The 16,474-nt window shown below is 43.2% G+C and overlaps 2 protein-coding genes across 6 annotated transcripts; both read left to right on the plus strand.

Moving 5' to 3' along the window:
• The first annotated feature begins 333 nt into the window (after window positions 1-333).
• Window positions 334-10,805, plus strand: atcaya (ATCAY kinesin light chain interacting caytaxin a). Of its 4 annotated transcripts, none has more exons than XM_030373452.1 (14): window positions 334-424; window positions 1,121-1,388; window positions 2,997-3,106; window positions 5,047-5,105; window positions 5,413-5,655; window positions 6,106-6,279; window positions 6,773-6,875; window positions 7,219-7,350; window positions 7,944-8,030; window positions 8,307-8,405; window positions 8,582-8,617; window positions 8,811-8,879; window positions 9,021-9,083; window positions 9,652-10,805. In XM_030373452.1, exons 3-13 carry the CDS (start codon window positions 3,030-3,032, stop codon window positions 9,043-9,045), a joined length of 1,104 nt encoding a protein of 367 aa, XP_030229312.1. In that variant the 5' UTR covers window positions 334-424; window positions 1,121-1,388; window positions 2,997-3,029; the 3' UTR covers window positions 9,046-9,083; window positions 9,652-10,805. The 4 variants fall into 4 exon arrangements, with proteins under 4 accessions (XP_030229312.1, XP_030229311.1, XP_030229314.1 ...); XM_030373451.1 differs by lacking the exon at window positions 334-424 and adding an exon at window positions 498-672; XM_030373454.1 differs by lacking the exons at window positions 334-424; window positions 1,121-1,388 and having other exon boundaries at window positions 3,020-3,071.
• Window positions 10,806-11,644: 839 nt separating this feature from the next.
• Window positions 11,645-15,875, plus strand: mibp (muscle-specific beta 1 integrin binding protein). Of its 2 annotated transcripts, XM_030373210.1 has the most exons (8): window positions 11,645-11,899; window positions 12,429-12,519; window positions 12,971-13,019; window positions 13,242-13,416; window positions 14,544-14,615; window positions 14,727-14,833; window positions 15,447-15,532; window positions 15,635-15,875. In XM_030373210.1, the coding sequence occupies exons 1-7, from the start codon at window positions 11,874-11,876 to the stop codon at window positions 15,530-15,532; spliced, it is 606 nt and encodes a 201-aa protein (XP_030229070.1). In that variant the 5' UTR covers window positions 11,645-11,873; the 3' UTR covers window positions 15,635-15,875. The 2 variants fall into 2 exon arrangements, with proteins under 2 accessions (XP_030229070.1, XP_030229071.1); XM_030373211.1 differs by lacking the exon at window positions 12,971-13,019 and having other exon boundaries at window positions 11,676-11,899.
• Window positions 15,876-16,474: the final 599 nt, after the last annotated feature.

Consider the following 16,474-nt stretch of genomic DNA (forward strand, 5'->3'; position numbering starts at 1 on the left):
TACCTGCGCCCCATGGTGACACGAACTAACAAAACCACCCCTTGAATAAACCACCAAAAGCAATAGAAAAAGGCATTTGATTAAATACTAAGATCTTGTGAATGTATGGTTTATCTTGCGCACATCATTCCCAAGCCAATCACTGTTCGAAACATCCCTTCTGAAAATATTTCATATCTGATCTTCATTTATTATGATCAACAATAACCATTTCCTCGGGTGTGCGTGTGTGGACAGTGCTTTATGTCAATCGAAATAATTCACATTGAGCCTACTCCCTGGGTAGAATCCTCACCACCGGAGAGGAAGTTATTTCGCAGCTGGGTAGAAAACACAAGAGGTCTTTACAGAGCGGCAATGGGTGGCGCACAGCTTGTGATGGGAGCGTTGCGATTGGACGGCTCAACGCTGGAAATGCAATGAGGTAACCTCGTTTGAATAATTAATAGCGCGTGCATCTCCGTGCGTGTATTTTTGGTGTTGCTGCACGCGAGTGGAGAGATGGGGGGGGGGGGGGAGTGAAGAGGTGCATGAAGCGAAGGTGCATAGTCAAAAGGATCGAGGTGAAGAAAGATAAAGCACGAGACGCCCCTAAGGAAAGTGTGAGATGCTGTTGCCAGGGAACAGCGGCCACACAGAGGACCACTGAAACGACCAGGATTATCTAATGAAGTAAAGGCGCCGAGGGATTTACCCGTGTTTTACATGGTGCTCTGAACGGATAAACAAGCTGGCTTCGTCTCCGAAGTTGCAGCATTGCGTAGATAGCTCGTATTCCAATTCCTGATTTCCATTTCCATTTAGGTAAAATAGCTTAGATGATCAATTTGGGCAACTAACTAGGCTACTCCAAGAGCAGGGGGCAGAGACTGTGATGCCAAAGCAGATGGGTTGCAATTAAAGGAATTCTGTGTCCTTCGAGCCTATGGAATTCTAGCAAGGACGGAGTCTCGTCTGACAGCACATCCTTCTCACGTCTTGCACCTCTCTCTCTCTCTCTCTCTCTCTCTCTCTCTCTCTCTCGCTCGCTCTCTCGCTCTCTCGCTCTCTCTCTCTCTCTCTCTCGCTCTCTCTCTCTCTCTCTCTCTCTCGCTCTCTCTCTCGCCCCCTTCCAATGTAGAGTGGTGAGAGGAGGGAGAAGACCAGCACAGAGGTGGCCCTGTCTTGAGACACCTGCTGCTGGCTGACACCGAGGAGTCTGTCAGTGAGGCTGCGTCGTGAAAGAGTGGCCGAGCGGGATGAGGGGAGGGGGGGATTTCTATTTGTCCCATACGATGCTGCACTGGGATTGAAGGATTAAGATTTCCCCTCACTCCACGCATTGCCTCTGTGAGCGGGGAGGGTGGAAGGTCTCGCAACAGCTATTCAAGGAATCTCTCCCAGCTCAAGTAAGTGTGTTATCAGTATGACTGCTAGGTGCCCATGCATTCTTATCCCTTCTGTCATCTCACAATGCTTTGAATGCCTGGCTGATTCGGGGGCTGGCATGGCTGTATTGTGCAGCAGAACATATATTTCTCTGTTGGAATTTAAAATGGAAGAGCTGTGAAGCCATTTTACACAGTGGGTAAGTGAGTAGTCAGTAATTTCTAAGTATTATTTCATATTTAAATGCGGATGCATTATAATGTATTATTTTGAATCCTGATTGTTTTTGGTTTGTATCACCAATATGTGCATGCATTGTCTAATTAATTAGTAAAAATTGGTTTGTACTATTTATATACTATCACAGTCTTTGACATTCTAATAGGTCACTGTGTGCATTAAGGGTGGCTGCGGTTTAAGGACAATAAGAAGCAACCCAGTTTTAATGGTGTACACCTTCGCTAGTACAAAGCCTCCTCTCTAGTGATATTGCTTATCGTCGGCCAATCAATGGCTTTGTTGATTTTACACATGAATTACGCACCGGGCTGTAGGTAATAACAAAGTATTCCTGTTCACCTCTAAGACCTGCTGAGGAATTTCTGAATCAGAATAGAGAGCAGAAGGCTGAAGTGTGTTTGAAGAATATATGAGACAAGGCATATAAGGAACAACGTTTCAACACAACAAGTGGTTTGTCGCTATAGCATCCATGTAAACAGCCTGTTTTGGTTGGGGATCCGAGAACACAGGAGTCAGGAGTCGTTATAGCATTGTAGCTTGTGACCGCAAATCATCCGGAATCCGGGGCATCAAGGAGTAAGCGCAAAAGTCAAACCAGAGGGAATTAGCAGGCGAGCCAGGGGAGGATGAGGATTAGGAGAGCTCCACTCTTTCAGTGGCCGTCTCAATAACAGTGGGTTTTGTCCAGAGAGAGAGGGGGACTCGGTCAGACCAGTCAGCCCCATGACTCTCACATGGGGAGGAGGGACTCTCCCTGGATGACCTCATTGCAGCTCCTTACTCTTACCATGATGGGAGGTGGATGAAGTGGAGGAAAATGACATCGTTCATGTTGATGATGATTGCCAGTGGAGGTGATGCAAGAGCGCAGGCTCTAATTAAACCACAGGTAGGCTGTCTCCCTCCAGGTGATCATCCATCATCGTTGGCCCAGTTTAATCGAAATCAGCGGTTCTAGAACTATTTTTACATATGTACCCCCATAAAGATATTTGATAGGGGGGATAAGAAACTCAGTTTGGCCTTTCATCTCACCTCTTGTCTATTTATATATATAGATCTATATATAGATCATCTCACACACATATATATATATATATATATATATATATATATATATATATATATATATATATATATATATATATATAAATATAGATCTATATAGACAAGATGTCATGGTTTGTCGGTTTCCCGCTAACCGTGACACAAGAGGTGAGATGAAAAGCCTTATTTTGTAAATAAGTATATATATATTCTATTATGTATTCTATATATATTATTTCTACACCCCCTGCCATCCTTCAAAGTACCCCTAGGGGTATGTGTTCCCCCATTGGAGGAACACTCTGAGTAATGCTGGCACTCTGTGTTGATCCATCCAGACCCCCTGCTCTCCTCCTCCCCACCCCCCAGGGATGGGCACTACCGAGGCTCGGCTGAGCATGGAGAACATGGAGGTAAAGGACGAGTGGCAGGATGAAGACTTCCCAAAGTGGGTTTCTTTTATTTCCCCATCCCCCCCACCATCATTATCATCTCTTCAATGCTCACAAAACCTGGTCCAAGATCCAATGCGCTCCATTGAGGGAAATATCATGTGCCCGCTACCACAGTTGATTTACATGGTGGACTTACCCGTGAAATATGTGTGTGTGTGTGTGTGTGTGTGTGTGTGTGTGTGTGTGTGTGTGTGTGTGTGTGTGTGTGTGTGTGTGTGTGTGTGTGTGTGTGTGTGTGTGTGTACACTGTAGCACAACTAAAACTAAACACGACAATGAATGGGAGCATTGTATTGCACAATGGCTAATTGTATAACACAATGGCTCGTCTTGTAATAATTCTAATTACATGACAAATATTTGACAATGGAGACGTATGACAATCAGATTCTGAAAGTGTTCAGTGGTTGAGTGGTTGACTTCTATAGAGCGGGATAGACGTAGCGAGAAAAGAGTGGGGGGAGAGCAAAGGAAAGAGCATGGCGATGTCTGAAAGTGACAGTGCTGTGCTTTCTTCCCCCCTCTCCTCCCAGCCAGATGGGGAGGTAGGAAGGATGGGAGCAGGTGCAGCCCTCCTCCCATATATGGGCGTAGGCAACGTCATGTGACGATATAGCAGAGGCCAGTCAACAACACAGCATCCCCAGGAAAATGGAGGCAGGTTTAGCTTAGCAGATGAGAGGAAGAGACAGGAGGATAAGCCTGAGGAAAATGGATGGCAAGCCTTTAGCTTCTGAGGTGCTCTGTCCCAAATAGTTTTTCTGCTCAAGGATTCTTTAGGCTATAAAAGGGTGTAAAATCTATTTGCTCATCGGAATAGCCTTTCTCCAAAACAACCATCTCCTCTTTTCATAAGGTAAGCATTCTTTATAAACCTTTTTAACAATGTTATATCGGTTCCTCTGCCCATTAACGGTGAGACGGTGTAGACAGAACATTGATTTGACAGACTCTTAATGTCTCAGCTGCGTACGTGTCCAGAAGAAAGAGAAGCTTTTCACTGTGACAAAGGGAAAACCATTCGGAATACTAATCACCACGAGAGTCCCGTGGGAACGAGGGGGGTTTGCGTGGCTCAGCGATGTTCCCCTCATGGTCACCATGTGCTGGTTGTTGCCTCTGTGGAGGCAGACGCTTTGAAACCTTGTTTGTCCCAGGTAGGACTGGGTACGCAGTCTGCGCCTGATGCGCAGAGACCCTGTCTGCTGGATCACCCCCCCCCCCCCCCCTTCCCCTTCCCTCCGCCTCTCTGTTGTCTCAAAAATAGAGGATCATAAGCATGTTTCCAGTGATGCACGAGAGCTCTAGAGGGTGGCTGAGGAAAACAAACCTCCTCATGTCATCTGTAGGGCACTTAGACACATTGGCACACTGTTAAACACGGATATAGGTGTCCAAACGCATGGATTCACACACAGACATCCACAAAACACTGAGCTAGGTATATATGCATGGATTGAAGCACCTTTTGCCCTTGTGGCGCTGACAAATAAGACTGTAAATAATCGAGAGGAGAGAAATGGAAAGTCTATCCCTCGCACACTTTGGCTGTTTCTCTGCTCTCTTCGTTCTTTATTTCTACTCCTCTTCTCTTTCCGCGGGTTTGCTGTTTGCCACCCTGCCTAGCAGCGCTATAATCTTCTCGTCCCCCAGGGATATGTTAATTACCATCCCTCTACTCTCTGCTTGCCACTATCCCTGTACATCATAAAGCTAAGAACCCTGACAACCAACCCACCGTCTGACACCAACCGGGTGTTGATAATAGCCCACTAACCACCAGCTCATTGAGGAGGCTGTGTTATTATAACGTCAGGGAGCCCAGCTAGGTAAACGAGAGTGCGGGAGACGGGACACAGTCACGCTGTAGGTCAAAGGCATCGATGGAGTGGCTTGTTGTTGAGAGTGTGTGTGCGTTTGTTTCCCCCCTCAGACCACTACCAGAGTACGGCGACATGGACCCCTCATGCGGCCTCACAGACGACCGAGCCTGTGAGTCAAACTGGAGCCACGGGGCCAGAAACTCTTCATAGCGATCGATTAATCCCTGAAGGACACATTGGAACTACTGGCGCAGACCTTAGCTGCTGCGTTGGCCGTTCTGACCTCCGATGCTTGGTGCACACACATTGTAACACATTGATTGCTCCACCACCTCGGTGGTGTAAAAATCAGGCCCATGTATAAATAATGTGATTCCTGTAATTCAACTCTAGGTCATCAAACATCTCTTATCTCTATACCGGCCCCCTGCCCCCCTCTCCCCCCTCTCCCCCCCTCTCCCCCCCTCTCTGAACAGCCCCCCCACACTCTCTCCACGTCAGCGCCAGCGGTGGCGGCGGGTCCTCCGCTCACCGCAAGCGGCGCACGCTGATCGCCCCGGACATGAACCTGTCCCTGGACCAGAGCGAGGGCTCCCTGCTGTCGGACGACTTCCTGGACACGCCGGATGACCTGGACATCAACGTGGACGACCTGGACACCCCCGATGAGAACGACTCGCTGGAGTTCATCACCAACGGCAACGACCTTGAATGGGAAGGTGCGGATATTCAAGTACGATTTGGGTTTAGGTGTATCGGTGCTACTTGGCTTGGTGCCAACCAAAACTTCCAAAAGGGGGTTTTCGTCAATGAGTTGGAACCCAGAACCTCTCTTGAAGCTTCTGGGTTCAGAAGAACCCGATGTCCCCTGGTCGTCACCTGTAGGTGTCCTTGATCGAGATGGCTATCTCCTACCAGCTCATGAGTGATGTGTGTCCAAACGAAAATCACTGAGTTGCTTCGGATCAGAGCGTCTATAAAATGACCAGTAAATCATAAATAGTATTTACCATTTCTTTGACTCAAACTGCTCCCATTTTCATCTCTCAAAAGCGATCTCTCCTGTGTTGAACATCTAACGTGGCCGTCTCGAGGCAGAGCAGAGCTCCAGAGCTCGTGGGTTTACCCCGACGCACGGTCACTCGGCGTCTCCATCTCCTCCCGTCCAGACGATGCGCCGGTGGCCTCGGCCAAGGCGGCGCCCGCGGACGGCTCAGGGGACGTGGACGACGAGGGGGTGGGCGCCAACGGGCGTCTCTGGAGGACGGTGGTCATCGGGGAGCAGGAGCACCGGATCGACATGCAGGTCATCAGACCCTACCTGCGCGTCATCACCCACGGAGGTCCGTTTGTCTCAGGCTCTCTCGCGACGTGGGCAGTTTAAAAAGGCCAAGCCATCATGTAGTATACTGATGTACATGAAGCCCTGAACACCTTTGGAAGATATTAGTACATATTGTTGAGGTGGGACCTCAGGAATTTAGTCCAAATCGTTCCTCTTCTTCACCCACCCTCTTTTAGTGATCCTTTGAGGATTTGAATTAATCCCTTATGCTGTGCTTGCTAAAGCACTTTATTATCATTATACCTTCTTTATAACTTAAAGCACATTTTTTATAAACTTATAGCACATCAACCTTCATTTTATGTGCTATAAAATGCAGGTTTATTATAATTATTATTACTTGCTATTATTGTTAGTATTACTGAACCGTCTTTAAGTTGACCAGAAATATCCTGAAGCTTTTGTTAAATGGTAGTGTGGTCATTGTGTGTGATCGCTGCTCAAGTCGAAGACATGAGGTGTTCATTCCGTGGTGCATGCTCTCTCCTCAGGTTACTATGGGGAGGGCTTGAACGCCATCATTGTGTTCTCGGCGTGCTACCTGCCAGACAGTAGCTGCTCAGACTACCACTACATCATGGAGAACCTCTTTCTGTAAGTGGGCCCTCATCGACACACCATCAGTACCGTCTAATTATCTTTAAGCATACTCTTGAGTTTCAGACTGGAATATATTTAAGGATAATCTATTATATAATAAGTGAATAATAAGATAACAGATATGCTTAATGGAATGCTAATGAAGAATGAATACATTAGAAATTATAAAAAAACCTAATATTATTTTTGCAACAATAGTAATTAATTTGCAGGGTTACATATTATTTCTTAGTGTAATGACTTTCTGTCCATGAACTAATTTGGAAAGTTGAATTTTAGGCGTCTCAATGATCCCCACCGAAAGACCCTGATCCCAGTGCTGTGTCGTCCTCCCCAGGTATGTGGTGAGCAGTCTGGAGATGCTCGTGGCTGAAGACTATCTCATCATCTACATGAACGGAGCTACGCCCCGGGGCAAGATGCCAGGGATCAGCTGGCTGAAGAAGTGCTATCAGATGATTGACAGGAGGTATTTGAACTCAAAGGAAATTGATATTGTCTTCTAGTAAACAAAAATAGCAATTGAAATGCCAAAAAATCGATTAACATATTTTAATTTAAATATACACCATGGGTCTTATTACCTGTGTACGTTGTATGCAAAGCCATTGTTTGCGGCCGACATTTAATTGGTTTAGACAACGTGGCTGATGGGGGGTTGTACCTTTGGCTCCGAGCAAAGACACGCATGGCATCCGTATTGACACTGCTGCATACTGAAGAGAAGGAACATTAACAGAACCTGTCAGCTGCTTTCAGCCAATAGGCGACTGAGGATGACTCAGACACTGATGTCTGTAGCGATCCTAAACCACCTCTAGGTACACACGCAGAATGTACCTGCATAGGCAAAATCTGATCCTGTTAGTTATGTGGGTGAAATAGTTTACTTAATAACTATTCACAGTATAAAAACTTACACCTGCTAATATGATGATTAATCACAAATATATATCTATATCCATATCAAGATGCTTGGCCCAAAAGAAGAAAAGAAAAGAACACTGATGGCACTGTTAGTGGTCTAGCATGAACGGCTCATTATTTGCGATTTGGCTTTAGATTGAGGAAGAACCTCAAGTCTCTGGTCATCGCCCATCCCACTTGGTTCATCCGCACCGTGCTGGCCATCTCCAGACCATTCATCAGGTGACACACATACACACCACACAGACCTTCACATTTACACACGGTGCACACATACAAGTAAACACGCGCAGCTATGCTTACGGTACCCTTACTGCACCGACAGCGATGTTTTGTTTCTCTCTCCTCTGACAAATGTACTGGTTGTAAGTCAATTTGGTTAAAGTGTCTGCTAAATGCCCTAAATGTAAATGTAATGATATTAGAAAATGTTATGTATCAGTAAAATAGAGGTCTGGCTACAACCATGGTTTCGTTTTACCCTTGTCCCTCCTGCAGTGTTAAGTTCATGAATAAGATCCAGTATGTGCACAGTCTGGACGAGCTGGCAGAGATGGTTCCCATGGAGCACGTCCAGGTTCCAGAGTGCGTGGTGCAGTAAGTGTCCCTCACCACTAGATGGCAGAAACACACGGTAGATTTAAAACTGACCGGTATTCCGGTAATAGATCAGTTCTTTCAGAATATACTGCCGTTTCGATTTTGATGAATCATATTTTTGTTATTTGATAACGAATATTTCCATTTATTTTTTTTCATTCAATTTTTTCCAGATTTGATGAGGAGAGAATTAAAGCACGAAGAGAGAGGTAAAGTATATACAAAATAATAAGGGCTATAATGATAGGGCTATATTGTCTTATTTGCATTTTGTTAAGCTAAATGCAAGTGTGTGTGTGTGTGTGTGTGTGTGTGTGTGTGTGTGTGTGTGTGTGTGTGTGTGTGTGTGTGTGTGTGTGTGTGTGTGTGTGTGTGTGTGTGTGTGTGTGTGTGTGTGTGTAGGTTGGAGCAAGAGCAGAGACAACAAGAACAGCAGTCAAACCCACCACAACCAGCTAAAAAGTCTGACAGGTAGGCCCACTACCTATGTCAACACTAGCCTACACATATTTTTTTTTGTAAATCAATGACAATGAGATGTCATGTACATTATATCCCATATGATTATGCATAACAGTCCTAATAATAAATTATTTTCATATTTTTTTCTAGGCCAAAGTCAATGATTTCGGGATAACTATTCCCTGAATGACTCTCTCCTCATACGTGCATAAGGTAAAGGCACTTTGTGGTAGTTCTCGTTTAGGCACAAGGAGGAAGTGAATACTCAGTTTTGGGGTGCATTCAGTAAGTCTATGTAACGTCCTATGATTTAATTGATGCAGGGATCCCAAATTATTTAGAAATGGAATACAATTAAATAGAAAAAACGACCAAAACAAGGTATTGTTTTGGTATTTGAAGAAGTTAAATATGTTGTAGTCCTCTTGTTTACACCTGGTTTGCTCACCAAATTAAAAAGTATTGATAGTTCAGAGCAGGGTTGCAGTTTCTATGTCTGTGGTCTCAAATAGAACACGTTCAATGCCTTATTCTCCCGTAGGATTTATTATATCAATTTCGCATCCAAATTCTGCGTGTTAATCTTGCATGCTCTCCCCTTTTTACTCTATAATTCATCACACAATTAGATATGTAACCATATCTAATTGTTAAGTGATTACTACATTCCTCTTCAGCAATATTATCGTAAACTGAAGAATCAAGGTAAACCATGTAATAGACCACTCTCAAATGTTACATACTGACTGCAAATGCTTTTTCTTGTCTTATTTCTTTGAAGTGTACAGCAAAGGTTTGGCACATGAGTCGTTCATGTGATACCTGCTGAAGGCCGACACATCTGACAAACCCACCAAGACACCCTTATTCGAGTATACAGGACCTGATGTCATGTCTTCATTTGGAGGTCAAAATGTTCACTTTTGGGAACCTCATCCTCCATTTGTCTTTGAAGGTGAAATGATTAAATAGCCAAGTACAATATCCCAATGACAGTGTTTGAGCATATCTGGAGTTGTCCTGTCAATCACAGACCATGAGAGCATATGAGTCTAGCAGTACTTTAGCTTTAAAATATACTCATGCTTCCTAACTGTAGTACCTTCACGTGTAAGAACGCTTTTCAAACACATCAGAAAGCCTTTATATTTATTTTTGCTTCATAGATGCTATATAAAGAGGCGTTTTTGGGGGTCGACTGTTGTCTTCTGAGATCTTGAAATAATGATCATGGTTTATTTTTATTAAGATTAATGATTGTTTATTGATGTTTCAATGTCTTCAGACCATCAATGCTCAATGTCAGATTGTTTATATTGGTATTTCTTAGACCATATCGAATTTGTGGAGGGATATTTCAGCTTCAGGGCTGTTTTGCAGCCAATTGTATGACATGTAAGTTGCCATTTAGACGTGCCTGCATCTTCTCTGTGGTAGCACAGGTTTCATTTGCACCTTGTTGCCTGGGTAGCAATCTGTGTTAACTAGAATAATCATAGCATAAGATTTACCACGCATCATATGTGGTGTAGGTGACCAGCAAGACTAAATAATCATGAAATATTATTTCATAAGGATATATTTGCTTGCCTTGTTATTTTTTCAAGTGGTATTAAAACGTGGGTGTGTATTTGTTTCTATATGTTTTACATAGCATGCTCATTTGTTTTATGTTTTTCTATACCTGAATGAGTAACATATTGTTTGCTTATTCATTTTCTTCTGTTGAACAAACATAACATATTGGTTTTTATTTTTGTACAAAAAGCCATTGTATTTCCTGCTTATGGTTATTTTACCCTGAAGCATCTGTCTTGTCCTTTGATTTGTACAACTGGTTACATAGAATCAGAACTGTTTACTTTTTAGATTAGGTTTGCCTTCGTTCAATTGTTTTCAATAAATATGCATGATTATCATCATGCAGAACTTCAAGCCTGTTATGTGACATCAACAAACACCCACACACACACACACACACACACACACACACACACACACACACACACACACACACACACACACACACACACACACACACACACACACACACACACACACACACAGGGGCGCCGAAAAGGGGGGGTAAAGGAGACGGATTCTAGGGGCCCATGATGGAGGGGGGCCCAGAGAGGCCCCAAATGATGATGAAATTATAATACAGAAATGATTATACTATTCTTTTCATGGGGCCCAAAATCCCTAGCGGCACACACACACACACACACACACACACACACACACACACACACACACACACACACACACACACACACACACACACACACACACACACACACACACATACAGAGGCACTCAAATGAACAGAAAGCTAAGACATCTTATTTGATCTGTGTGCCCAATTATATAATTAATGTGCATATAATTTGCGTTTTTATAACGTATGTATTTTAACAAAAAAACACATCCATATGATACCATATGAATGCCTATGGATATGCAATTTGTGCACATAAGCTTGTCCTTAGTTTCAAACTGTCAAGATTATCAAGTAGGCCTATAGTTTTGTTTTTTAAGGTGGGAAAGCCAGGTCTGCCTTGTATATAAATAAACTGTTTCATCCAAAGATAATTTTATTGTTTGATTTGTTTGTGTCACCTATACGCACATGTGAAAGGACACACAAAGAGCATCAGTCGGTCTTAAGTGTACCTACATTTTGTCTATGTGCATACAATACATTGAGGGCGGGGAAAGGAAGTGACGAGGTGTTCTCTTCATAGTGATTGGTTCATAGTGATAGGCATCTGTGACCAGAATCACAGGGCGTGCGTATCTGCATGACGCAAGTGGCCGTGTGTGTATAAATAACAGTTAGTGCTGGATCAGTTTATCAATGGCGAACTAGTAACAGTTATTTCCAGCCAAAATCTAAATATTTTTGCAATATTTACGTTTTATTGACCAATTCGTTCGCAAGTCACCTGGATTATTCTTTTGTATACACTGGAAATAAAAAGGAGATCTTTGAAAGCGACGAAAATGAAGTACATTATAGGAATTGGCGGGTAAGTTATATTCATCTATTATATTCTTAGTATTTTGTTACCGTTGGTATTCAATATTAATGTGTGGGGAGACGTCCCGTGTCCTAACCGGTTGAATAGGGCAGTTTTTATGTTATTCTCTGAAGAAGGAGATAACGCATCACATAAACAAACCACACGTGGGTTCGCTCTTTATAGCAGACCTCCTCCACTTTGTTTTTAAACATAACACAGATGCTGTTTGATGTTAACATTGCTATTAAGCGGTAAATACGGTCTTATAAAGTGAACCGGTATGGTCATGGTGAGTGTTACTGGGAAGGTCCGTATACCGGTTCCTCGGTGCGTTCGAGCGGGACATTTGAAAATTCAGCGGTGGAGGGATAGGCGCTCTTTTTTCAAAATAAAAGTGCACATTCTTATTTATGCTTTTAGATGAATTAGACTTATAATAATTTCCATCAATGCACTCATTTGATCCTGAGGTATCATTTGATATCTTCCAGGTATATATGTTGATGGACCAACTGTATCTTTTCTTTTTTTGCAGTGTCACAAATGGTGGTAAAACCACTCTGACCAACAAACTGATCAAGTCCTTGCCCAACTGTTGTGTCGTGCACCAGGACGACTTTTTCAAGGTAAGCTTCAGCGAATACGGTTTAATTCACATTTCGTGTGGCAAGATAATGGCTCACCTTGGTCAGACCCGGGCCCCCAACAGCCCAGCCCAACTAGTACGCCAAACTTCAATTATTGCACGGACTAGTCCATGTCATTTTGCATGCCTTTTAGGCGGCCGAGGCCGAAAGTTATGTTTCCATTCGTTTTGTTAATTAGCCATTCGTAGATCTATCGCTGATTTCAACGGTTACCAAAGAACGTCTGCTTTAAACAATTCCTGCACTTTTCTTCGTAAATATAAATTATTCTAAGACATCAGTAGCCACCAGTCTATGTTTTGACGTCATCTTAACACAATGTTTTCCACTCTTGTCTCTTTGAGCTGTGTGTGTGCTCTTTCTCTGGCATGTGAACGGGGTGTGCAAGTATTTGCTTGCTGCAATGTTTTATTGGTGACTGTTATTTCAGAAACCCGATCAGATAGAAGTCGGGGACGACGGATTTAGACAGTGGGATGGTAAGACCTGGACTCCATCTTAGGAAGCCCCCGGAAATCCCTTTCTCTCACTTTGCATTACACTAAGGAGGACGTGGTTTGTTTACTTGCAATCCTCGTCCTTTTTAAACCACATACCAACCCACAATACCAACTCTACTACTACAACTATCCCAGTTGGTAAAGCATTGTCTCCCTGCCCTCTCTCTCCCCCCTCCTGTCTCCCCCTCTCCTGCTCCTTAGTCATCACAGCCCTGGATATGGACGCCATGACCAACACCATCAAGGGCTGGGTGGAGAATCCGGCTAAGTTCGCCCGTACCCACGGTGTCACCGTGTCCAACACCTCCCACATGAGCGGTGGCGAGGAGCAGGTTCACATCCTGATCGTCGAGGGATTTCTACTGTACAACTACCAGTACGTACACACGCACAAGCATGCAAAAACACACACCTCGTCCAGTCGGATGCTGAACAACCTGATCGGCATGAGTTGGACATTTGTGCACATAAGCTTATTTTTCATCAAAGTCTTTTTGCTCAGTTTCGAACTCAAGATGATCAAGTAGGCCTATGGTTATTTTATGCTTTCGGTGGATAAGCCAGTGCCTTGTATATAAATAAACAGTATCATCCAAAGAAGAAAAAAAAACGTATCTACGGAAAAGGATTAGGGCCACACGTAAGAAAAGAAAAATGGTTCTGACTTTAATCTCAGAATTAAGTCGGAATTCTGACTTTAATCTCAGAATTCTGACTTTAAACTCAGAATTCTCAGGGGTTGGTCCTTACAGGTACCCTTTAGTTCTGAGTTTATAGTCAAGTCAGAATTCTGACTTTAGAGAATAAAGTCAGAATTTAATTATTTCTTTATGTGTGGCCCTAATCCTCTTCCGTAGTATCAGCTCATTTAATCTTTCTTAAAAAAAATATATATAGTTGTTTACATGTGACGCAGTAGGGCTGCCTTGACTAGATTATTTTTTGATGTATTAGAACACCGTGGACTGTGGGGGGCGGAGATATCTGCATTCACTACAATGCTGCGCATATGTCTGTGGTATGGTGCAGTTAGCTGCAGGCTAACATGCTAAGGTCTTGGGGTGGCAGATAAGGCTTTCAGCTGAAAGGGGCTCCCGTGAGCGCATGTCCTTACAGAGCACGGTCACAGGGTCCGAGTGACTTATCTGCATCTCAGCTGTGCTGAGATACAGAGGGGAGTAGTTCAACCAACTCATGCCTGCTTTGAAGTGGAGAGTATTTTCTTTAGAGATGGATATAATTACGATTGTAATCACATTTCGAAATTTGTGGATTCATCCATATTTATGGATTAATAACAATTCCGTTTACCTTGGTTGTGGTATTTCATCAAATTTCCCATCTGGGAATAATTAAGTGGATCTTCTTGTGTTCTATCTTAATTATATGGCTGTGTGCCACAAGAGCACTGCCATGATACTACCCAGACCTCTATGGAGCGTGTGATCAGGAGTTTGTGTGCAGGCGGCCATCTTTGTTGACCTTACTCATCTCTTCCTCCAGGCCTCTGACGGAGTATTTCAGCAAATGCTATTTCATCTCCATTCCGTACCAGGAGTGCAAGAGCAGAAGGAGGTAATGGCTCCATTAGCACTGACCCCGAAGAAACCTATCAAATGTGGTTCATTTCAGGTTCACATTATGGTCGGTGTTCCTTTGAGTAAATATGTTGTCTTTCCTTCCCAGTACGAGGAATTACACCGTCCCGGACCCGCCGGGTTTGTTTGACGGCCATGTGTGGCCCATGTACCTGAAGCACAGGACTGAGATGGAGGACAGCCCGTTGACCATCGGTGAGTGCTCCTAATAAAGTTAAATCAAAGAACGTGTAGTATTTTTGTAACTGTATAATTGTTTACAATGTGTATTATTATGTTTTTATTACATTATAATACATATACAGTGGCATATTCTCATAGCATCTTATTATTGAACATGTGATTCATAGAAAATGATTCAGACACCCAACAAAGTACTGTGATGGAAGTTTCCATTACAGGGAACTCAGTGTTCCATAAGAGACACTGAGGTCCCTTGGGGGAGCCGAGACTGCCTCGGCGGACCCAGGCAGTCTCGGCTGACTCAGACACAGCAATAACTGGGATGGCCAAAAGGAGTAGTGACCTCTCTTTCGGCAGCAGTACCTTGAAGCTTGTTGAGCTTGTTTAGCCGCTATAACAAGGGAGTGGGCCCATAGTTCACACTACAGCGCTTCAACCGTTGCATGCTTTTATCTTACAACATTTTTACACTTCATCACAATAAACTCTTTCAGTTTCTTCTGAGTCACGTTGTCAATACATTTGGAAGAATTCCCATGTACTAATAATCATGGCTTGCTGTTGGAGACTGGGTTTTAATAATCACTGGAAATGACTGACCCAAACCGTCCTTTATGTGTTTCAGAATATGTGGACGGTTTGGCTACGAAAGAGGAGATGTACACTCAGGTGTATGAAGATATACAGAACACCCTCCTCAATCGTTTATAGGTGAGGCGATTGAAAGATCTGTGATTTGTATGGATTGTATGAAGTAGTAGTTTAATAATGAGTCTGCTGCATGACCTAACAGCTGTTTTTTTCCTCTTGCAGCGAGAAGAGGCCTTCCTGTAAAAATGTGTAAATAGAACCAACAGCATTTGTTTGTGTAAATAGCGTACATTCATTGTTAAATTATCAAAGCCTGTTCTCATTAGATGAATTTTTTCCTATTTTTTGATAAGTTTGTGATTGATGAGATTTTTGTACGTAAAAAAGAACACCAAGTGGTACATTGACCATTAGCTCACACTCATCATCATTTACAAATAAATACATGAGTTTTTGAACCCTTGCACTTGTCTTGTCTCCCAATTGCATGTATTTAGTGAACAATGTGTATGAAAGTTTAGTACAAAAATATATATTATTAAATAATACGTGTGGCAAGTGATATCAGTGATTTACCAGTAGCACCTCCTTGCGCCAGGGAACAAAGTAATGAACTAGTCTATTCGATCTTGACTGGCATTACAAAAAGATTTATGCCATAGATAGAACCAAGTTTGTTGAAAGTCTTAATCGACTGATTTGGGATGGACTTAAGGAAAACATCCATATTATGCATTGATTCAATGTTAGCTGTAAGTTATATTTGGTTAGGGAGAGCTACGTGGCATTATGCATCTATGTTTGGGATGTTGGCGGTCAGGCTTGGGGAGGTTTGTCAGAGTGGCTCAAAGACTTAGCACACGTTCCAGACTATCAGGACTGGATTTGTGACCCATGAACTCCGGGCAAGTGACCACATCAGCAAAGGTTCCCTATTAAAAATTACAGCCAACTAAATTAACTCCTTGTTACACTTAACCTCCATGGAAGAAGAGCACCGCACTGCCAGAACCAAGTGCATGTTATAATATTGAAAATCTTTCCAAACCACAGCCTGGATAA

This window comes from Gadus morhua, chromosome 12, assembly GCF_902167405.1.
Source record: "Gadus morhua chromosome 12, gadMor3.0, whole genome shotgun sequence".
NCBI classification, from domain to species: Eukaryota; Metazoa; Chordata; class Actinopteri; order Gadiformes; family Gadidae; genus Gadus; species Gadus morhua.